The 25,057-nt window shown below is 44.1% G+C and overlaps 2 protein-coding genes across 2 annotated transcripts in view; one reads left to right on the top strand and one right to left on the bottom strand.

Moving 5' to 3' along the window:
- Positions 1-5,512: 5,512 nt before the first annotated feature.
- On the bottom strand, positions 5,513-24,904 carry LOC105691645 (doublesex- and mab-3-related transcription factor A2). The gene is made up of 5 exons (XM_012410277.2): positions 23,698-24,904; positions 22,495-22,831; positions 7,743-8,155; positions 7,397-7,649; positions 5,513-7,305 (listed from the first exon to the last, which is right to left on the bottom strand). The coding sequence occupies exons 1-5, from the start codon at positions 23,956-23,958 to the stop codon at positions 6,911-6,913; spliced, it is 1,659 nt and encodes a 552-aa protein (XP_012265700.2). The 5' UTR covers positions 23,959-24,904; the 3' UTR covers positions 5,513-6,910.
- LOC105691700 (putative inorganic phosphate cotransporter) overlaps positions 15,739-25,057 on the top strand; it is a 112,788-nt gene continuing 103,469 nt past the window's right edge. The window contains exon 1 of the mRNA XM_048651821.1: positions 15,739-15,757. Coding sequence (XP_048507778.1) covers positions 15,754-15,757 — 4 coding nt within the window. The 5' untranslated portion in view covers positions 15,739-15,753. The remainder of the gene's footprint in view (positions 15,758-25,057) is intronic.

The following is a 25,057-nucleotide window of genomic DNA, read 5'->3' as shown; positions in this document are numbered from 1 at the left end:
TTTAATTTTTATTTTTTATTATCGAGGTACTAAAATTTCGGGCGACGCAAGATGGCGAAAGCGTAATCGGATGATTAGCGTAGGGTATTTTTGTTTCGACTATTAAGCATATAGGTAATACGCGCTACCCTTATACAGCTATTTACCCGACCGCAGCGCGGGTGTTTATGTTTAGGTATCTATGGCACTCGATCTGACGCGGAGTACCTCGTGGGTATATAGATAAAATGTACATAGAGGTAGATGTACGTACAGGATATATATATACATATATACGTAACGTAGATTACGCAGAAATTTTCACGCGATATCCGCTGGTTTTAGCCACCCCATGCTGCGCGAATCGCGCCCACGTTTGTTATGAGGGCGAATTCGGCAGTAACTGACATATGGAATCCCCTCGATCAAATTCACGTCAACTAATTAACATTAACTGATGAAAAAATTCTCTCTATCATCGCCTACATTATTATACCTATACCGGCATGCATTCGTCCGTACCTAAGCGCGGTGACGGTGCAAGTGCAGGTTTTCTAATCCTCGCCGATTCCGCAGCTTCGTAAATTTCCGTTTCGTACGACGGCGTCTTTTGATTTTTAATTTTTCTCCCCTCGTTCGTTTAAGGGTGGGGGGTGGGGGGGGGGGGGGAGTGAGCGTGGGTCGAAAGGTCGTTTCTCCGCATCGCGTCGCGGGTCCGCGGTCGATTGCAATCGAAACGATGTCTTTAATATGTCGATCCGGTGTGTGAAGTCCCGCGCACGTTTTCAACGGTGGTTTTAAAAAACTACCCTCGATACGGGGTTGTTTTACACCCCCTCGCGCGGCGCCCCTCTTCTCCCCCCGTCCTTCTTTATCTCTTTTTTTTCTCTTCTCTCCCCGCCTCCTCGTCGTTGTCAATTGCAGGTCAACACCTTTATTCAGTCGCGTGCGGCTAATCGCTTTAAAATTAAATCTCAATTCGGTATCCATACAATTTTAAATTAAGGGTGAGATTTTCTCACTCGTTTTCCACCTACTATATCCGTTGTTATTGTTGTCATTTTTGTACCCCACCTCACCTCACCCCACACCCCCTCCCCCCCCCCCATCGCGCGTTGCGTGTAATTTCAGTTTTCCATCGTCGAAGAAATTGACAACGATCGTGGCGATAACGCGACGGAAAGAACGAGGGAAATCAGAATCGGGAATTGCGACGTACGTCGAAATTGGGTCGCCGTTATTTTTCAAAAGAATCGTTCGGCTAGGAGGTGGAGGAAAAATGTAAGGGTGCCACGGGGTCACGTACGATTCGTAGATAATAAATTAAGAAATATATATATTAATATCGAGGGCACCACCCTTCGCCGGCAATAAATAACAAAGATATGTATTATGTATTATCCGATGTATAACGGATAATACGAATCGCACAATACATATGTACGAAAGACAATTTTAATATAGTCGAAAGAAGATGGACGTAAGGTGGGATGAAGAGTGCAGGGAGGAAAGGATCGGTAGACGTTAACTTTGTCGGCTCCTGTATGGCGTGCTATACTTGTGCTGAAATTTTGAGGGACGAGAGGTCGGATGCTGCGGTTCGCGGTATCGTGACGCGGGTTATTTCACGGTATCTGCAGGGTACATAATATAATATATAAGATCGGGCCGAGAATGAATAGGGAGGGGGGATTATATAAGAAGGGTATGCTACGTGGCGAGCATGTGAAACGGTATTCAATATCTTCCTTTCGCGTTCAACCCCATCTTATTTCGCCAAAGGGATTCACATGTCTTTTTCATATACTCTCTTTATTCTATTTTCACTCGGCTATCGCTCTTTCTATTTTATTTTATTTTATTTCATTTTTATTCTATTTTTCGATCGTTTCACTCTCCGCGCCTTCTTTTTTTTCTCTCCACCTCTTCTCTCCCTCTTCTCATCGCCTCGGTTCTTATTACTTCCTAGATCTTTCTTCTATTTCGACACGATCGTCGCGGGTTGCCCTCCCCCCCCCCCCCCCCCACTTCCCCGTTTTTCAACTAAACTAAACCGAAGTGAATAATTTTATTCATGGTACAATAAAAAAGTTTCATCATTTTACAAGCCTTGGCGTACTTTTCGCAATTGACTTTTGGTCTTTGACAAAAATAAAGAAAGAAAAGAATTTTCTATTCACGCGCGTCACGAGTTCGGTCGGCGGACGGTATAGCGGAGGTGGAGGATATCGTAGATTTTTCATCGCTCTTTGTCGACGTTGTACTGCAGCACATTTCGTACATACGTATATACATATGTATGATAAATATGATATACAGGCGACCAAAAGTGGTTGTTTAAAGAAGCGCAGTGTAAACATTTGTAGGACTGTTACGAGTGTTGAAAAGAGACGGACATAGACATGTTATTGTAGCGCTAATGGATGGACAAATAAGACGGTACTACTGAAACCGAAATCATTGCTCGTCAAATAAAGTAACCAGCACTATCGCGCGCACTTTTATTTCACTTTTTTCTCCTTTTTTCTTTTTTTTTTTCATTCGTACAGTTTTTTTTTGGTGGCAATAAAAAGTCTCGCTGTACGCTCACGTCTCCTCGCACAACGCGTTCGAAATAAAAAAGATGAAAAAAGAAAAAAACAAACAAAAATGATTGTCATCGTACGTATTCGACGACCGATTCTTTGCACTTTGACGAATTAATTTTCTACGTTTGTCGCTGTTGTTGCAATGATTGTCTCAATTTCGTCGAATTCCACGATTCTTGAAGTCGCGTCGTGTCCGTTAAGGTGTGGCTCGTTGAATTTTCCGCGATCGTTACGTTTTCAGTTTTTGATCGCCACCCCCGACGTACATACATGCACGGTCGGAGGCTCGACTTTGTACCGCATCGCAATAGTCGGACTCGCGTATCCGAATGGGTTATATTATAGGCATTTTCGGTATTCGGGCAGCGCGTGTAACCCATTGATCCCTGCGGTAATACGGACGGGCGTTATACGGTGGAAAGTTGGCGTTCGCGGATAGTCTAGACGCATCCTGAAATTGTTCCATTGTATTCTCTCTGGAGGAATTGTATTGTACAGTATTCTATTGAGAGGTAAAATTTCTATTAATACGATCTCTCTCCTGCATCGCCCATAGGTACACTCGAATATCTCCATTGTTCGTTCGCTTTGCATTTCCCCCCCCCATCCCTCGGATAGCCGCCCCCTTTTCGTTCGCCACCCGCAACCTCCGTCCCGTTACTATTTCCTCTTTCCCCTCACGATGCATTACCGTCTTTCCTATATCCCGGTGTGTGTACCACGGTCTGGTGTACGTACCTCGTACATAATATATTCTATTTTATATATCTATATACGTACGTACGTGTATGTACGACGACGGGTTGGCGTCGCGGCGTCACCGTCGCGACGTCAACTCTCCTCACTCGGGATTGGTCGTTCCAGCAGGGAAACGTTGCAGGCGATCCATTCGCAGAGTGGAGGTGGGTACGCGGGGTGGTGAAAAACAATTCCCAACTGAATAATATTAGTATCCAACAATGGTCGCGCTAAATTGAAATACACCCGTCTCTCTGTGGGAGTGCGGGGTGGAGATGTCCGTGTGCACGGAGGGAGTTTTTGGGGAGGAGGTCACAGGGGGTTGAAGCGCTGAAAACCGGTGGAGGGGGAGGGGGGTGAGGCGCGGCTATAGCCCGGATCCGTAGCTCCGAGAGCATCGCCGTGGTGTCGGTTCGGCGAGAGAAGCAGGTATACGCTATATGTATTATAAAACGGGATGAGAGAGAGTGGAGCTCTGAGGACGAGAAATAGCATACAAATGAAATATTAATTAAATCCATGATAATATTCTCTCTCGCCTCCCAACACCCCGCGAATCGCGCCGACCCTCCCAACCCCCAACCCCCCAACCCCCTCGCTGTATATAACAAATATCATATATATATATATAACAGCGGACAAAGATGGAACGCACGGAGGAAATCGCACGCCGATAATTGATCATCGAAATAAAAAGCGTCGCTACCTCCCCCTCCGACACCCCGTCCATACCCTTCTGAAAAAATTCGACAGATTACTTTTTCAACAATCTACTACGTCCGATTCGCAGCCGTTGGTAGCTGTGAGTAATCGATTACTTTTTCGTTATCTTATCACCTTTCGTGTTCTTCGAGGTTATTTCTTTTTTATTTTCTTTTTCTTTTTCTTTCCTTACCTCGCAGGGGTGTATTTTTGTTCGGTTCATTTTACGGTACACCTATGTGTAGGTGTTTTATTTATAGGATGCAAAGGTGCGTGGAAATGAGAGGAGGGGGGGGGGAGGGGGGGGGGGGCGCTTTTAACATTTTTAACCTGACTCAATATTTGCTCTTCTCTTGCGGTCGACTCTCTCGCTTTTGCTGCCCTTTACTACGGTTTACTTTACCAAAGATGTTACGTTGCGTTGCTTTTATGCGCTTATTGTTAGCTTACGTGTGACCGGGCTCATGACGACGACGCGGGTTAACTTTTTTCTCAAATCTCAATGCACACGTATACTTATATAACATTCGGCTCGCAGGAGGTACATACCACGATATTTTTCGTTTGCGAGGCTCCCACTCTCCCCCCCCCCCCCCCCCTCTCCCCCCGTTTCAGATTCTTCGGGATACCGTTTAGAAGAATCCCGCGGGCCTCAGCACACGTATTTATACGCATACCTCTCCGCTATAACCCTTGGATATATAAAGTGTTGCCGACTCTCGGCAAACACGAAATATTTTAGTTGCGCGGCTGGAGGAAACCGAACAAGGAGGTCGCACACGTTCTTACAAAAAGAAAAAAAAAAAATACACTCGCGTACATTACGCGCGTCCTTACGACGTTACGCTACCGCGACGTTGAATTTTTTCTCCTCGAGACGTACGAAAGATTCGAACCCCAAAAACAAATTAAAACATACAGAGCCGGATGACGAACGTAAAACGTTACGTATATCGCGTAGGGCGAGAATAAATTTCGACCCTCCACGACGAAGCCAGAAATTTTCGTACGCCGCGCGGAACGAGGGTGAATCGAAGAAGCGACGGGTTCGTCGATGATTCTAATAAAACGCGGCTTAAAATTCCTGATTACTAATAGGAAGTCAGCCCCCGGCCCTCGTATCTCGAGTATAATTGAGCTGGGGTCGTAGTTCATTTGAAGCAGGTGTCAGATTCGGCAACACTGAAGCTGCGGGGTGCCGAGTGCCTGAATAATATATCATATTATAGGGTTGTAGGCGGTGCCCAGGGGGGGGTCCCATATATTCACGATATGTTTATAACGTCGCGCCGCTCTGTACGACATGAATATTCAATGCGTAGGATCTCGACTCGAGATACGCGCGGCACTCTTCGTCGTAAACACTTTCATTCCTCACTATTATACGCCCAGCTAATTAATACGTGTTATAGGTGTTATACATACCCCCCGGGGAGAGGAGAGAGAGAGAGAGTGAGAGAGATAAGGAAAGGAGAGAATGTTACGTATAATATATTATATATATGTATGTACTAATTAATTTTTTATTTTGGGCTATACATAGTTGTACGGTACAGTAGTACAGTTTATTACTATTCTCATTATCGTTACTGATATCATTAGTTTTCTCGTCGTCGTCGTCGTTTTCTTGTTTGATTTTTTTTTTTTTTTCATCTTCCTAAAATCAGTTAATTTCGCTTCCGGTACATTATCACCTATAATTAACTATAAACACGCCGTACATGTATTCTGTGTACATATACAATATATATATATATATATTTTATAACATTAATTAATTAACTAATTAATTTAATAACACTGTAAAGCTAACTAGCAATTCGTTTATTTACACATTTTCTATACAACTATCGTTAATACTAATCTTCTTCTTATCACTATTATTTTTTTTTCATTATCATACGTAGAGATATTATGTTTATTCGTACACCGCATTTCATATAAGTATTACGAGTCGCTTGTATATTATAATATTTAGCCGGTATTACTATTGGTATCATTATCATTATCGTTATCATTATTATTATTATTAATATATTTATGATTATTATTATCATGTATGTACATTCATACAGGTGCCAAACCTCCCTGACGTTGTGATATCATTTTATTCATAGTGGAAATATTATTATTACGGAATCATTATTGAAAAGATGACCACTAAAATTTTCATTATTTATAATATAATATATTGGCTAAAATTTATGTATAATATGTATATAGATATCTGATTTCGCGGGGAATTAGGTGATAATATATGATATATGTATAATACATACGTGGGTGTGGTACGTTAGTTTGATTCTGTCGGTTTTTATGCTTTCGGTTTATTTTTTTGTTCGTCAATCAAGTCTTATTTTATTAATCCAAGTATGTAATATAATCTTTACTCTAACATCTGCTTATTCGATCGAGATTACGCATGTGTCTATATATATATATGTAATTATATAATTAACCAATCATACGCACGCTATTTATACGCTTGCATCTGCGAATCTAAAATCGGCAAATCATAGATAATGCGACGTACTTACGTACAAAGCTGTACAAAGATGCTTCCGAATTTCCGTCGTATCGATGCTTCGAAAGATCGATCAATGACTTTGGTAGACTACCACACAACTGTATCACCGTTTTTTTTCCGCCAATAATTTTCGCATGATTTCGAATGACACATGAAAACCGCGTATAATCATATAATGGGACCTCGTATAAAGTTACCGATGCAGTTTCACACGGTCTCCGAGTATAGTAACACGTATTATATATATATTTCGTCTTTCTCATGTATATATATATATATATATTCAGATTTCCCTGCAAAAGGCCCCGAATATATAATTGCGAAATAATAGCGGCTACTGGTAGAAGCTAGCGTGCTGATAGTAGCCGCCGATGTATCACTCGGAGTAACTGGTCTTGTCGCTCGCGTTGTCCGGACTCATCTCTCTGTAGGCGTCGCCGGAATTACCACCGTTGTTGTGGCCAACGAAGTCCTGGGCTCCCTGATTCGGCGGTCTTATCACCGTGGGGAGATAACCGGTGCCCGTGTACGGCGCCGCCAAAAATCTGTGGCGGGTGGTCGGGGGATTCGCATTCGGATTCTGAAGACCCTGACTCTGGGCGAGTGACGCTGCCGCCGTGCAGTAAGCGCTTCTTGAATAGGCGCTCGACGCCGCGCCGGCCAATCCGGCCGCCGCCGCGGAGGCCAGGGCGCCGGCCAACGGGGAGAACGCCGATTTCGGCTGAAGGGCGTCCTCGCAGACCATCACCTCCATCGCCGATACCACGTCCCCTGGAACAGATAGAGTTTATCGTTGGACGTCGTTCGCCGCGGACGACGGTGAAAGGGAGAGAAAAAATATCACACGGACACGCGATCTCACCTTTGCACCGGTGAAGTAGCGCCTCGACGTCGGCGCGACGACGACCGGGAAACACTCGCAGTAGCACGTCGACCGGTGACCTCTGTTGTATCTGGAGGTTGCAGTGTTGTATACCCTGCATTTGCATCTGGAGATCCCGCGGCTCGTGCAGATGATGCTGGTGCTGATGTTGGTACAAGGACGGCGCGCAGTAGAGGGAACTCGCCGCTGGTCCGTAGAGAGGGGCGTAGGGTGAAAAATGAGCGGCGGCGGTCTGAAATTAACGAGGAAAATCGAGTGGAACGGTGAGCGTGAACGAGCCGGTCGGGGGTGAAACCGTACCGGAAAGTAGCGGGTCAAAATTTACCGTCAACGAATGCGGCGGCGGACTGTGATGAGTCTGAACGAGGTGCGTTTGAACCGGCGTCTGTTGCGCTTGAGGACTTCCGCTTTTACGTAGACTGAGATTTTCCGGTGCGGGGGTGTCCTCGCGCTGGGGTGTTAGCGCCGGTGTCAACGGCGGCGTGTTTTCCACCGGCGAATCACGCGGATCGGGACTAGCCGATTCCGAACCGTTCGTGCTCCTCCTCGACTGCGGAGCCTCCAGTTCCGTCGTGAAATCGCTCGATGCCGGATTCGATATCGGACGATCGTTGGGCACCTGCTGACGACTTCCCGTACGCTCTATGGTTACGCCGTGCTGAATATGATCCGGCGCCGAATCGTGATCCTCCGAATCCTCCCCCGCCGAATCTACCGATATTCGGGCGCGCTTTGGTCCTGAAATATGAGAAAAAAAAAAAAACATGCATTTCTCTCGTTTTCACGTCGATTTCTCGCGAACGATTGTTCGGTGTCGTTTTTTTTTATCGCTTGCCCCGCGTTTTCCGTTCGAATTTAAGCTTGGCAAAACTCGGAGCTTTTCAGTTCGCCTGCAGTGCAGTCGGCACGAACCGCGTCATTTTCCCCACGAGGATTCGTTCGTTCTCCCCTTCCCTCCCTCCTTTCTTCACTTAATAACCGCAATGGACCGCGGAGTGAGCAACATTTTATCCATTCACGCTCTACTGCGTCTTTCTAACAAGCGAAAACGCCAAAAGTATCACCGCATAGCCGCGATACGGCTGAAACCGCCGCATACGAACCGCGTCATAGTTCGCGTTCGGTTATTATACACAGGGGTAAAGAAAAGCCACTCGAAACTTCGTACGAACCACTCGTAACATAGGTGCCTGCCTTGTACTACCACCTCGTCCTCCATGAGAAAAGTGCCCTGATCCCCATCCCTTCCCTTCTCAGCGCCGGTAATATTCCGACCACCCCGAAACGTCGGAGGGGTGTTGACGCCGTGCGGTTGCAAGTTCGCGTTACATCGCGACGATTATCATTGATAACCCACGCGTGTATAACGAGCACGCGAGCGTTACATTCTACGGAATCTCGTCAATTAAATATTCCTCCTCGCAATTTTTTCTTCTCAAATCCTCTGTCTCGTTATTCCTTTTTCATCGCTCTCGCGGTGGATGAAATTCGGATGTATAGCGTAACAAGAAAAAGAAGTGGGGGGAGGGGGAAAAAAAAAAGATGCAAGAGAAAAGCGACTGACCGGTCCGTTAAACTTTTTAACAAGCGATCGCGGTCAGTTTATACTCGTACACACATATATAATTCCTATACGTTGTACACTTCACTTCGAATCATTTGCGAATTCCCTGGAAAAAATTGAAACGATCGCTCGTTCACAGAGCCACGGAGCTTTCTGTTTCTCGCTTATAACCCTGTATTATAAAACTCCGCGCTCACGTACGTACGATGGCCGTATACGGATATATTGTATACATGCCGAGGTAACGTGTGTATATATAATACGTGCGATGTAAACACATGCGCGTCTGTGTGTGTGTGCACGTGTGTTTGGTCGTGTGTGTGTGTGTGTATACAAGCGTGTCCAGTGGTTTCGCAATTATTTCTAACAACCTCGCGGATAAGTTGAGTGGTCAGGGGTTCCCCGGTAAATAGTCGATTGCCGCGTGCCGGAGTTCGCCAGTTTCGCGATTCCTCATTTTACAAGTGAGCACCGGTGCCCACGTGAATATCAGACTCTCGACCAGCGGCTAGCTATACTCGAGAGCTGACCGCGTCTCAATACTCCACGGCGGGGGGGTGATGCGGGGGGTGATGCGGGGGTGGGGGTCAGCGGCAACCCGGTTGGTCAGTGATTCAATGCACGTTCAATTTACTCTTGCCGACCACTCGAGTGTTAAATATCTATGCGGACATGGTCGAGGAGACGGTTCGAATTATGTACCTACTACTAGCCGCCCGCACCTCCTCCCCCCCCTCCCACCCTAAACCGTCGCTGCGGTCCGATCTCGATTCGTTTTTTTTTTTTTCATCCCCCTTTTTTATTTCGCTCGAAAGTATTTATTCGTGAGGTTTAATTGCGAACACGCGCACAGTTTCCATCTATACAAGGATCGATTGGTCGATGTACCTACTGCTTTTGAGAACGTGCGTTATATGTATACGCGATCGGCTCGTTTAGGCACTTGTACGAATTTGAGGGGTGACAATTAATTTTTTTCCGTTTCTATTTTTCACCGATTCCCCGATATTCGGTTTCCTCTCTGTTTCGTCTCCGCTGGTCCGGAGGGAGGAAGAAAATTGAGCGAGAAAAAGACCGGTCAAAGTTAGAGTCTTTGAAAGTATTTATTCTCTCTGCTGAGGAGGCGCGAAAATGATTTTTATTACACCGTACGTCGAGCGGTCTTTCGGGGTGCGAAGGATGACGACGATGCCCCCTATCAGTTGCTTATTTTTCTATACCGCGGCGCGCGCGCGTGTCTCGTACATAATGTATATAATAAGAAAGTATACGATATCCGAGCGTAAGTTATGTACCGCACATATACCATAGGGGTGCGTGTGTCGCGCTTAGGAATGTTCGGGTCTAGTCGCCGCTGAGGAGGGGTCAGGTCAAGGGGGTCTTTGGAAGGGGAAAGGAGGAGGGAAGTTTTATCGGGGGGAGGGGGGAGGAGGTAGAGAGAGAGAGAGCGCCGCGAGGGAGAGAAGCGTCGAATTTGGGGGTTGGGAACACGTTGGGTATGTACAATACACATATACCCGTAATATATACTTATACGGAGATCGAGTTCGAATCGTGTAGGTCGAAGGAAAAAAGACCGTCGCCGTCGAGCGGCGACGCCGGTTTCGCTATATTACTGCACACCCGTCTTGAAATACAAACCCCCCGCTCCGTGTATACTACTACTTTACCCGTACACTATACCGTGTACCGCTTCTACGGCAGATATGCAAGTGTCATTTTACAGTAGCGCACGGGCGATACTCTTTAACAATATATCGTGTCGAGGCACTATACACTGGAAACTAATATCACCTTTTTCTTACACCTTTTTCTCTTTCTTCTTTTGCACCCCACAGTCGACATCCCCGTTTCCAGCACGCACGAAACGGCGGATGGATTAAAAGCGGGTTCAAAGGAAACACTCGGATCCGGTGCAATAATAAATACAATGAGGTGTGTATAGGTAATAAAATATATATATGTACACCGAAGATCGCGTATTATAGGCGTGTACCTTGGAACCGTACACGTACGCTACGATACGTGTACGTGAATCCATTTAAAAATGGTGGCTGCCGTGTTACACATAGTATACAATAACGAACGGCAACTCCGCTTTGAATTTTCGTATTCGAGCAGGGCGGAGTTTGAGTTATACGTAACAAAAAAAAATTTTTGCCTCTGTACCCGCCTATTACGCACACCGCGCGACGGGTTTGCCTTCCATTCTTTGTCCGTTTGTGAACGCGAAACCGAAGAGAAATAACTAAAAAGTAAAAAGAGACAACTGATTCCCCGATTTATTACATATACCGGTTTATTGTACCTACGTAGTACCTACCTGCGTAATGTGACGCACGCCGACCGATTCTCGATTCAAAATGGGGTTTCGGATCAGTTTTTTTTTTGGCAACAATTCTGAACGTGGTTGAATAATTTTGCCGGACCTTTTTTTCCGTCTCGTGATTGAGGTACCTTTACAAAAATCTCGATCGGAAGGCCGACGATTTCTCCCATCATCGGTTAGCGCGAGGAATGAAAAAAAAGGTATTGAAAAAACACAGAGAAATCAAAAGTGATTCGGTATCGTCGCTGGCGTTCGTACGTCGAACGATCGTTTCAAGGGTTGCCGGTTGAGGACTGTTCGGTATAGTTATAACTGGTAAAAGCGACGGGGTTTTTCAGCTAAAACGCGGGGGGTGTCGCGAGTAGGGGTTCTCGGGTGGCGCGGTGGTTGCCTCGGCTCGTCCGGAATTCGCCATGGCGTGTGTCCTGCTGCAGGATCGTGCGCTGGGGGGGAGGGGGTGCCGCCTTTTAGTATTTAATATGTTTATATATATATATATTCGCACGTCGTTCGTATATGTGAGACAGTTTAATAACCGAGCCGCACCGGGAGGAAGGAGAGAGACTCGCGCGATTCGCACGCCCTAAATATGTATCACCGTGCGAGATACTTCTCGGCGAAGGAAAAGCTCGGCAGCAGCCTCGTCCGGTCCGTTGCGGAAAAATTCCTTCCAACGGTGTCGAGATGGAATAGAACAGTATAACGTTTAACTCGCATCCAATATCGCGCATTCCTCGTCCTTATGTATAATACAGTCGTATTTAGTATATCGCTAATAAAAATGGAATTTATTGGAAGTTGGAAGTGTCGCGAAATGTCGCATGTATTATATGTACACGTATAAATACGCGTCGTCGCCGCCCACGGTTTTTTACGCATTACAATCGCGTCCGATTCCCATTTCTACTCGCTTACATCGTTATTCGTTTAAAGATCGGCTGATTTTTCGTCTCTCGCGGTAGTTTCTGTTCTCCAAAGTTTTTCGAAGATTCAACCCACGCGTACAGCGTCGGTGTCGAGCGATCCCGAAGCAAAGGCGTCGGCGATTCTATTTTTTTTATAAAAAAAATCCAGAGTCGAAGTCATCGAAGAAGGGCGGGGGGGGGGGGGGGTTGGGAGGGTTGAGATACACGGCGATACGTATAAGCTACGAGATGCCGTAAGCGATGTGTGATGCCGGAGATCTGCTCTGGCGGAGACAGGAACAATGGCGTCAACGTAGGACAATGCTGAATTATTCAGAATACCACATCCACTAATCCGCGACCCGTCGGTTATATATCCACCTACCTCTATGCGATTTGTGTACGTATAGGTGTGCGTACAGAGAGGACGTACACGTATAAAATACGTACGTGTATATGTACGCGCAGTGCATAATGGAAGACTAGAAATCGGAACATAGCCTGCAAGTAACTGTGGACGACGCGAAACATCACTATAAATTAGATTCAGGTTTACAGTATAATATATATATATATATATATATATAGGTATATATATACGTCTACGTTATTACGCACGGCGGTGGAAGTGACCCAGAGCGGTAGGATATATAGAGGTTAGGGTAACGCTACGAACAATGAACAGTATGAAAAGCAAACAACACCCTAAAAGCTGTAAATTACAGGAGCAAAACCGAAAGCGTAACTCCGACTACCGCCCGGGGCTACCGCGATAATATATCCGACCGTGCGACTCCTTCGCGCGCTCGTGGTCCTCCGTACCGCACGGCCGAGGATTCGCAAATAAAAAGATGAAAAATCGTGTCACACACACACACACACTGTGCAGGACGCGCGAACCAGTTAAATGGAAAATCTCGTATACCCCCGCGCAGTACGCGGAGCCGGTTGTGTGTCGCAGGTACGATATAAATGATAACAATATAAGCGACGAGTTTGACGGTATAAATTATCCACCCCCGTTGCGCAAAGGCGTTACACTTCCCTCGCGGGACTCTATTCAGCGGGTGCTGGTTGCATCGCTCGTGGATCCTCGCCTCGTTAGATTCATATCCTCCCTGTCTCTGAACCGTGTGGATATATATAGATAAGTGCCACACCTACGCACCTATAAATCTATGGGACGGGTCGGGTTATGGGCTAACGGTAGCGGCGATGACTCTCGCTAAAAGTTATAAATTATTAATTCCCGTTTTGTTCGTGATATCGTTAAAAATAAGTTAATGTCCATATTTCACCCTATATAGATCGCGTCGATCGCGACGAAACTTTATAACGACCGTTTTTACCCCCCGTCCGCACACTTTTAATCAAAGTGAAAGAAGAAAATATCTCTATTTCATTTTTTTTTTTTTTTTTTTTTTTATATTTTCGATTTAGATCGCGGCTGATCTGTCGATCTGTTTAAAAGTGAAGAGATTCCGAGCGAGATGATTATTCGTTGAACGAATCATTAATTATACTAATTAGCTTATGCATCCATTGTGCGTACAAATCTGCTTTAATTGAAAAAGAAAACGAGAAAGGAAAAATCCATAGAATTTGGCGGAATTACTAAACAGACAAGATATGTACGAGTTACGCGGTGCAACGATACATAATACTTTCGCGTGTATGTACATGTATATGTATATAACTGCGTGGGTGAATCAATTGCGATGTGCATATAGTATATGCGCGGTGGTAGGTATTAAATTCACGTATATATACGAATAAATATAATATAGAAATACATATGTGTAATTTAGTTCTGCGGCGATGTATTGTGACCCTTGCACAACGGCTATTATATTGTTCGCCGGAGGGGTAGTTTTATATAATAATGACGATGATAATGATAATGATAATAATAACAAATAATGACGACGATGATGTTGGTGATAATAATAATGGACCGCAGACACCGCGCCGCGGACCCTACATGTACAGGCGGAATTGTGGGTTATATACGAATGGAATTATACAGATACAGATATACAGTTTTATAACCCGTCGCTGCGTAATGCAGGAGCAATAGGCTACTCTCGGGGGATGAAGTAGGGGAATGGATACCAGATGCAATTTAACATCTGCTTCTCATCTGCGAACGAGTTCTTCTCCACGCTCTTTAATTTCTCCTTAACTTTTATCCCCCGACCTCGTCTCCTCCCTCTGCACACTGAATATTTCGATCGTCGCGAGTCAATTATATGCCGGTGAATCGGAACACCAAGTGGGGTGCGACCCGAGTGGACATACAGAAAACGATATTATTATGGTATTATATACCCCCTGCGTCATTTTACCCGAATATTTCTTGCTGAAAAGTGGATGTTTTTCGAATTGTTTGACCGATTTATGTTTCAAGAAAGTCTTATATCCTGGCGAACACGAATCCGTCAAGTAAATCAAGCTAGGAATAAAAACCATTGAGTCAGAAGAATAGCCTAGAAGCCTCAAAAATAAAAAATGTTGACTTTTTATCCCAAAATCGAAAAAAATCCAAGGGGTACCCCTTTGGATTTTTTCAATTTTTGGGCCAAAAATAAAGTATTCTTGAAATCGATCGTAGGGCACTTTTCTGACGTATTTTGACCTCAGGAATTCAAATCTAAAGGAAAAATTGACCTATCTCTAAAATTGACCGAGTTATCGCCAATGTTCAGCTTTTTGGGGTCAAAAATAAAAAATTGATTTTTTAATCTATCTTAATGTAATTTGAGCTCAGGAATCCGAATCCGATAGAAAAATTGATCTATCTTCAAAAATGAGCGAGTTATCCCCATTTTATTGCATTTTTTGGCGTAAATTCGAGGATATCTCGAAGGGAAAAAATCGTAGCTCATTTTGGACAACGGATTCGTGTTCCTGAGGTCAAAATACGTAAGAAAAGTGCCATACGATCAATTTTTAAAAATAAAAATTTTTGGCCAAATTTTGAAAAAATCGTAAGGGGTACCCCTTGGAAAAATCTCAAATTTTGGCCAAAAATTTTTATTTTTTAAAATTGATCGTGTGGCACTTTTCTTACGTATTTTGACCTCAGGAACACGAATCCGTTGTCCAAATTGAGCTACGATTTTTTCCCTTCGAGATATCCTCAAATTTATGCCAAAAAATGTGAAAAATCAGCGATAACTTTTTTAATTTCATAGATAGATCAATTTAACTTGTGAATTCGGATTCCTGGGGTGAAAATACATAAGAATAGCGTATAAATAAAAATATTTTTTTTTCACCCAAAATCGACCAAAATTCCAAGGGGTACCCCTTTGGATTTTCTCGATTTCTGGGCGAGAAATCAACGATTTCCTTTTTCACGGTATTCCGATGGTTTCTGATGCATTTTAACTCCAGAACCACGAATTCGTCGAGAGAACTGAGCCACGACTGAAACCAATGAAATTTGATTGCAGGAATCTCCCTTCCGCAGTGATCCGACTATGGGGTATTGCTTCAGAAAAATACTCGATGCCTCGCACAGCTCCTGCGGTCCGTAATGGGTGAGTTCGATATATCATACACGTATTATTCACGTTTAATATGGTGTACATGTACACATCTATACAAAAAGTTATATGTATATCCCGATATTATTTTCGCGAGGGGTCGAACCTCTCCAAGGATCTCCAATTAACTCTAACCGTTTGCAAACCATCGTTCTATACAGTGAACGTATAAAATACACGTAGACGTGTACGCTTGTACAGTATACCACACCCGTTTATTTCACCCACGCGTCCATATTACACGGTGATCGCACACGCGCGAGTCGCGATGTTATACGGATTTAAATATAGCGGGTGTGTTGGTAAATGTGAATGTAAATTTCGATAATTGTTTTGCGCCCTGCCGTATTATATGCGATGCAATATGTACTCGTATACCATCGATGTATATCGAACTTATACCCATGTACAGTTCGACAACTTTATACAAATATAATATCAGTGGCTGAGGGGTCAACGACGAAACGAAAAAAAAATAAATAATCCCTAAAATCGAGTGAAAGAAAAAGAGAAAATACTCAGCCATCCGATACGAATGTACATTGATTTACATCCCCCCCTCACCTCCCAGATTAAAAAAAAACACCCCCGATATTACAAACACTTGATTCTTGTAAAGTATAAGCTACACCCGTAATATTGGCCATTTTTATATTCGCCTACCTATACGTACATAATTATATGTATAACCTGTATGGCGAACTTTTCTTCCAACGAAGTTTTTTTTTCTTTTGCTTTTTGCTTTTTATTTGTTTTTTATATATGCATAATTAAATCTCGCGGAATAATGAAATCACCTCGCGATGTACATAATACTTTATTGTAAACCTTACACCAAGCCCTGTGTATACGTTTGTACATGTATTAGGTGAGAGCGTTCGATATATCCTGTGGTAAAAGTAAAAATAAGAAGAAGAAAATGGTTGCGCGCGTTTACACATATAGGTAGGTGTACGGAGATTGCAGGGAGGTTGACTCGCGTCGCGTAATACATCCGCACAGCATCCACGTCGTGGCTGCAGATTGTTCGTTGGTTAGGCTGGGGGGTAGGGAAACAAAAGATTCTCATTATTACGTATCGATACGCAAGCAGAATGGCGATAAATCGCTTCGGAAATCTACCGCGACCCCCTTACTTCTTCCACTTTCCGTTTTTTTCACTTCCCCGGCAATCGTATTCTTGTATTATTCTTGATTTCTTCTTCCGATTGGCGCCGCGCGAGAAAAATAAAAGAAAAAAAAAAAATCGGAGTCGGATGATGAGAGAGATGAAGAAAAAAGAAATGAAGGAAACCGCGGAGGAGTAGGGAAAATATATTCACATTCTCTCCGGGTTTTCCTACGTCTTTTTTTTTTTTTTTTTCTTTACCTCAAACTCCGATTTATCGCGAACGTCTTTTATATTTTGACAAAATCGAACGACCCGCGATCGAATGGATCCCGGCTGCAGCGCCGACGGTCGAGTCGCGCGCGATCAGTCATTAAATCTTAGCGATTCGCTTTTGTATTTCACCCCCGCGCTCAAGGTACCGCGTTTCGTTGTTTCACCTCCAAAGGGTGAGGTTATCGAGTACATACCCGCCTATGTAGTACGCGTACGTAGCCACGGATACGTATAGGGGATATTTCTAGGTGTTCGTACAAATGCGAACGTTTTGCCGGCGGTTGTGTTAAACGGTGTACGAGTACAGCGTAGGTATACGTGTATAACTGTGTACGGCTTAAGGGGGAAAGCTGCGAATGTCGCGGCCGAGAGAATACACCTATACGTTGAAGTGAGGGAGGAAAAGAGGAAGAGAAAATAAAAAGGAATAGTACAGCGGAGCTTGCACGCGGAGACGAGCGAGAAATTAGAGAAGTTGAAAGAAGGAGGAGGGAACGATTTCCAGGGGGCGATCAGGCGTAACGTTTTTAATTGTTTCGCGCCCAGCCGTCTTTGTTTCGGTATTCGTTTTATTTGTTTTATTAATTTTTCTTTTTTATTTTCACCTTTCTTGCCTATACGTCTTTTTTCTCTTCTCGATTTAAATAAAAATTTCGGTATTTCGTCTTTTTTTCGACTCGGTTAACTTGTTTCGTTATTTTTATTTTTTATTCTTATAAAACCCGTACGCGCGTATGTATCGTACGTGCGAAAACGTTCTTTTTTAATCTCGTCATCGTCGTTCCTCGAAAATATAAAGGAGAAAAAAAAAAAAAAAAATGAAATAAAATAAAACTCAACTACCCCGCGTTTCGACGATCGTGTGACTGCGTGCGTTACAACTCTCTGGATTCACGTATAAATGTACTTCAGAAATTCTACGCTAGATTGACATAGTTATAAGTTTTTTTCAAAACTTGCACGTCGTACGGCATGTGTGTGGATGTTGTATAACACAGGATATACCGATATGTATAACAATTTCACGTGTTCTGTATACGAAGGGAAAAAATCAAATGATTTTCGCGTTTCGCCGTAAAGTCCGATGAAAAAAGAACATTTTTCTTGTTGCGTCACTCGTACGGTAAAAAAAAATGAAAAAAATCCTGTAGATAATTAATAACACTGCGCGGTAATAAGATATTATATTATATGCTCGTATACCGAATATATACGTGATATAATATAATTCCGCGAAAGAATAAATTAAATTCTCTTAATTAAAAAATTCCAATGAATTTTTTTTATCATTATCCTATCCTCTCTCTGTTACGTACAATACTTTATAATTATTCTGGGTGTTTTCTTTTTTCTCCTCGTTCGTTTTGTTTTTTTTCAAATTAAATCAAACATCTCGTTGCACGGAAGCCCCTGATAGTGTACACCGCGAACAGTGTTTTATTTCCGAGTATACCGTTTGTTTCAATCATCCGGTACGGCTTCTGAGGTACATCGTGCATGCACTGATGTGTTGTATACCTACTCCCCTAAAATATTTTTAACGACTATACACATAAACGAGAACGGATCAACTTTCGGATAATTAATAACGGAAACGTTACGCCAGCACGAATGCACGGTTGTTATTACATTAAACTACCTACGCCCGTTTGTATCACGCTAGATTAATCACAGCATAGAAATAAAATCAACCCTCGACCCTCCGACGGTACAAGATCGGCGGATCCGACAACGAAATTTTAGAGAGAAAGAGAAAAAAAACTATGTAACTTTCGTCGAACGGGGAGCGGGTAATCGGCTTCGATTTTTAAACAACCGTTCCGAATCGTCTTTGAGATTTTTCGCTTTTTATACCATCGCATGTAACATGCTTGTAGATGACACGGTAAGTGGCGGAAGTAAGGAGCGCAGTTACGAGATTCTTTTTGACCTCACGTATACCCTCCTCGTAGTGTCGAATGTACGAACCCCGTAGCAAAAATCACTTGAAAAGCACATCGCAACGACCCTCTGCGTCGTATCACTCGCGTATACGGTGCTTATTATACACGCTTTCGCATACGTCTGTACGCGTGTTCTTTATAGTTACAAGGGATCGCGTGTACACGCTCAACGTTTCCCCGCGGGTATCTTTTTACAAATAACAAAATCAAAGTGGCGTGAAATTTTGTCATCTCACGCATCGTGTTATCATAGGAGAGGCGCGTTTATCCAAATTTTCAGAACTGTACCAAAACGTCACTCAAATTTTTCTCAAATCTTTCATTCTTTTTTTTTTTTACGAAAAATGCGTAAGAAAACTCATCAAAACTTTGACGAACGTTATTTTATCGTCGTGTTTAATAGTTCGAAACGTTCGTCCTACGGATTATGCAAATTCATTATCACCCGTTTCAAGCGTTTCCTTTGCAAGGTATTACCGCGTAGTTACGCATGTAAAAGTAAAACACACGCGGATATACGCAGGTATACATACATATATAATACGTACGTGATGTACGAGCAGCTTTCTAGCGATTATCTGTAAAAATTACGTGCAAATATCGTTGAACGCCTCTCGCGAGCTACGGTAACCTACCGTGCGCGTACCACGTATGGGGGTGAACGTGGAAAGAGTCGAGTGAAAATTTTTCCTTCTTCTCTCCTCTGGCCGCTTCTTTTTCTTCCTACTCGTTGCTTCTTCACGTGTGTTGCGTTTTGTGCAAACACACGTTACAAGTACAGAATAAGGATGATGATAATATTGATAATATACCAACGGATAGTTATTCGCATTTATCCGTATAGTTTTGTCCGCCGATGAAGAACTACAGCGTGTACTCGTGTCGCTTTGCAAATATGTTTTATCGTAGGTAATCGCGCGGCTGTACTAGGTATACATATAATAGGCTAACTATTTACTCTGTATACCGTTCGTATATATACGTTATACGCCCATGTAAACGACGTCGTACCTCCGTCGTATAAATTGCACATCTTGAAACACGCGAACAACGCAACGAATCGTACGTTTTACCTTCCGGATGGACAAATTAGAAATTTCACAAAACACCCGTTCGCCCGGTCACGACGAGAAAATCATTTCGTTTTCTCACTTTTCGCAAATCCCGCGCGATTGACGTCCGGAAAAAAGGCTTTGGAAAAAAAAAGGGTTTGTATAAAGGTGTGCGCGTCGTGTACGTTATATATACTTTATACGTTATGTACCCCGATGTAAGAGGGTGTCTGACTGAGACGTGGAGAGAGAGAGAGAGAGGAGAAGGAGGTCGGATATATAACCGAAATAGAAAGATCCAGAGGGAGTAAGTAAAATAATTTCCTGGTGTCTCCGACAGAACGGGACAAAGTTTCTTGGCCACGCCGCGTTGCTCAGTTTTCATGCTACTGCACAGGATTATGTATTATATATATATATATATATATATAGTCAAAGCCCAAAGTGATTCTCTGAGATACAGGTATATATATGTGTGCGTCAGAGAGTCGAGATATTCTTCGGATATATATTCACGTCGTACATATACATATATATATGTATAACCTATACGTAGGACTTCGTCCAAAGTCTCTCAAGTTAATATCGTCTGTCGCCGTCACACCCGCCACGAATTACCTTCTCCTTCTTATCCACCGACTTTTGCACCCGCGTCTCGGATTCTACAAACTCAAACCAACCTATCCACCTACCCTTGATGCCGATCGTCGCGCGAACCTCGCGACACACCAGAGTTATAAAGTGAATGGGGGGATTCAGGGTATCCTCCCATTCAACGACCGCCTATATCTACTTCACCTTTATATCTATATACGTATATACACACACACAATATATAGACATACAGATATACATACGACGGGGGAGAGAGAGAGAAAGAGGGGGACGAACGAGGGGTGGTGCCGAGGTACGGGGAGGTAAAGACTCTATAGAATGATACGGCACCACCAAACGATCTCAGCGGCCGAAGGCACTGGCCCGAGAAATTCAATTACTGCTAAACTTCTCGACTGACTCGAGTCTTGGCTTGCTATAGTGTACCGTATTCCGCGATCTCATCCCTCGAGGCGTCTTCTGTATACACGTACCACGTCGCCTCCGAGTGTGCCCGTGTATATATCGGTGCGGACGAAAATTTACGGGTGTTACGGGCATCCCCGTGGACGTAAGATTCGTAACGCGCGAAAGCCCGCGTACGATTTTCATCCAGACTAGCTTCTTCGAACGATCGGACCGATGAAAACGGTTCGTTCGAACGCGCCAGAAACTTTGGATTATTTTTAAACGGCGTCGAAAGGAAGCCGATCGATACGTATAACGCGAATCGTTGTCGTACAATGATTTGGAAATCTTGGGCACCACCGACGAGCATTCGAAGGAAAAAATATCGAAAAGCTCCGCGTCGATTTTTTCATCTCTAGGGAAGACTCGCGGTTGTGGGTGACTTATTTGTCGACTAAGACGTATACGCGCTCAGGTATGTACGGATATTAAGCGCACAACAATGGCCACGTGGCCAAAAGTTCCATCCACAGTCGGTACCTATGTATGTACAATACACTCGGTGGTAAATAGGTATAATAACGTCGATGCACGGTACGCGCACACTGTGTTCTCCTCTCATTATTGTATAATGGCCGTAGACGAAAGTCAAACGGTATTAATTGTCTGCACGGTGTTTTCACGTACCATGAAGCGGCGCACCAATGTTGTGTACACGTATCCTCGTGCGTTACACGAGAGGGTATATACGTATATCGCCCTTAACAACGGTGTGCAAACTAGCGTGGCGCGGTGGTATCAAGGGTACAATACACGTTATATAAGCGCTTGCGATAATAAGTTATTATATGTGTATACGCCGCAGGGTGTTCGCGTTCGCATTATCCTTAAACTTGGGTAGATACGTGACCGAGCGATGTCGAAACCAACACACTTATAAATGCGGGTAAGGAGACGTATTGGCCGAGCGAATAATAGCCAAACGCCACTAGCAACCCCATTGCCCACTTGAAGTTCGCCGTTCGTTAGTAAAGGCTTAAATACGAAGCAGCTCTTACGCCGCGTCTACATTACCGCTATTAAATCCTCGCCACTTTTACTCCCGATATATATATATATATATATTATCGTGCTATGATGGTGTTCACGTTATGTTGTTCTATCCCGCCTACGGCGTACACGTTGTCGTTTTCGGGGTGCGGAAACAGGTGAGGATCACCGAGAAACACACTAGAGATCACCGTCGCGCGGTTCCGCGCCCCTTGTACGCCGTCCCCGATAAAAATTTTGCAAAATTCAGCCAACGACTGCACGACGTGCGTTTGTTTGAATTATTTTTCGTCCACTTACCGGGTGAAGTTCGCGAGGAGTCGTTTTTTTCCGTTTTCAAATTAGCGGCGTGATAATCGTCCTGCGGTACGCGAAGTTGTTGCAACGTTCCCTGGAGCTGTTGACTTTGTTGTTGCAATTGATTTTGAATTTGATTGCCCTGGGTGATGTTCAGCCCCGAATTAGGATGCGGGTGTTGATGAGGATGCACCGGCGGACTTCCGCCGGACGGTGGTACCGCTAAACTATTCGTAGAATTTTGAGGGGCGGTTGGCGCGCAATTATTGCTGTACTGCAACTGCAGACCCAATTCTCGGGCTTCGCTTTCCTCTTGAGCCTGCTGTCTCCTGAGGGCGACCTGAAACGGTTGAAGAATCGACTCAACGTCAGAGAAAAACGATCGGAGAAATTGTCGAAGCCGGGGCCGTCGTATCATACGTCGAGCTTTTTTCCCCGGTATATCAAACGCGAATTGCGCGGAGTTGAATGAAATTAAATCGCAACTTTTCATAAGGCGTATAAACGTTATATTATACAAATCGGGGGTGGGGGTGGGGGGGAATCGTCGGTGAAGAAAATTAAGGAAAAGGTACATTTTTGCAAAATTTTTCTTTTAATCATAACACGATGAGGTACGAGGGTCGCGAGTTATTCTCGCGGTCGCTCTTTTGAGGAAAAATTTTGCAAGAGTTATAAGCCTTAGCGTCGGCTTCTTGAGATTCGGGTATTCACTAATTCGTTGAAAGCCGTAATTCGGCCGCCTCCGCGGTTCAGGGGTAAAAGGGGGCTTTATTTTCCGTCGGATATACCTTTGCCGCAGGGGTAATTAGGCGTTTACCCCTAATTGGGCAAATTTTAAAGACACCGTCGGAATCGCTACCTCGTCAGCTTTCCCTTAAATACCCTTCAGTACTGCAGCAGCTACCGCTCGACGCGCCTCTCCTATGCGCTACAATTACCGATCCTTTGTAATTTCATTCGTCCCAATTAAGGCGGTGGCATCGCCTATATATCCACATCACTCCGTAATTGATTAGCCTATCAAATTCTTACGTCACATCGCATCGAAATCTATTCTACTTCGATCTCTCATCGATTTCATATACAGTAAAAAATAAAACTAGCGACGCTGCGTCTCGTCAATTTTGGTATAAAATCGACGAAACTCGACGCGCGACGGATCCGCGTGTGCGTGATTTCTATGCGATTAGATCATTCGATTACCTGTGCGGCCATAACGCGTTGCCTTTCGGCTATGAGGGTGCATTTCGCGCAGACACAGTCCCTCCACCGACAGTATCGTTTGTGTCCTTTGAGGGCCGACACGACCCCGTGATTTCGGCATCGCGCGCATTTCGGTGTCCTTTGGTACCGTTCGGCGCTGGCTCTCAGGAAAAATGCCGCCGGTAATACGTGGTGTTGCTGTTGCTGCTGCATCAGTTGACCGACGTCCACTCCGAGACCCACCCCTCGAGGTAGAGACATCACGCCCCTCTCGGTGACGATCGCTCGATTTAATTTTTACTCGTTTTTTTTTTATATATGAGTAGGTAATTGTATTGTACCCGCACAGCAAAGTTCACACTATTTCAATGTTTTTCATCACAGCAAACGTTCGCGGTTCTTTAATCGGTAGGGTAAAGGGTTGACAACTTCATAAGGAGTTTCTCATCTATTTATGATTTTCACACACTATAAAATTCCTTTATTATTATCCCTCATAATCGCACCACTTCGATTACCGATCGTATACCGGTTCACAAAGATCTGGTTCTACCGAAACGCTCGACACTGTTGATTAATTTTTTTCGTCTCCGCACGCACCCTCGTTATTACGTGTCGGGGAGAATATCCGGCTCAATCCGCGGAACTATAACATCTCACCATCGTACGTATCACAATCCGAATCGAATGTATTCCAAAAATTTCGCCGCAGTTTTTTCCGACATCAACGATCTACACGATCATCCCCCAAAAATCCCTTGATCTCTCTTCGGTCGAAGTCGAGGCGGGGGTGTCGTTCGACTTTGTCGTTCACCTTGCGTCTAATCGTAATCACAATGCGACTCAATCAGGAAGAATCAAAAAATCCAATCGCGTCGCCGATTCACTGTACAGAATTCACACGACGGGTTCATTCGGTATATATTATTCGTAACAACGTGTAACAAGTGCGCGGTTCCAAAAAGATTACGTTGGTTAAGTTGATTAAATTTTCCGAGGGTGGTTTATTTGTTCTTCTTCTTTCTTTTTATCTTTTAAGTCGCGTTTTTTTTCATCGATACGTATTTATTTCCTCGTCGTTGTCGCGACGTGATTTCTGTCGACGCTACGGATGTATCGACAAAATTCGCGACAAAAGTAGGCGATTCGTTAGCTCGAAAAATAGAAAGAATAAGAACGTTACGTTGCCCGCCGTTCGAACGTCCAACCCGAAATGCGCGACTCTCCGTGGGATCTCGAGTTGTCAACAATTGCAGCATCCCCGGGGCGGCTTAGTAGGTAGAGAGATGATAGAAACTAGCCGCCCCACCACAATACCCAGCATCCCCCGCGTACGAAATAAAATACTGTGCCACAGTGT

The sequence above is a fragment of the Athalia rosae genome, chromosome 3 (genome assembly GCF_917208135.1).
Source record: "Athalia rosae chromosome 3, iyAthRosa1.1, whole genome shotgun sequence".
Lineage (NCBI taxonomy): Eukaryota > Metazoa > Arthropoda > Insecta > Hymenoptera > Athaliidae > Athalia > Athalia rosae.
The sequence above is the reverse complement of the archived record's forward strand: the minus strand, read 5'-3'. Positions and strand labels throughout refer to the sequence as shown.

Excerpts from the sequence above, each read along its gene's own strand:
- LOC105691645 (XM_012410277.2), bottom strand. The coding sequence starts at position 23,958 with ATGTCTCTACCTCGAGGGGTGGGTCTCGGAGTGGACGTCGGTCAACTG. Across the intron at positions 22,832-23,697 it reads AACGCGTTATGGCCGCACAG|GTCGCCCTCAGGAGACAGCA; the intron begins GTAATCGAATGA and ends CAACCGTTTCAG. Across the intron at positions 7,650-7,742 it reads CGCCGCCGCATTCGTTGACG|ACCGCCGCCGCTCATTTTTC; the intron begins GTAAATTTTGAC and ends CGTTAATTTCAG.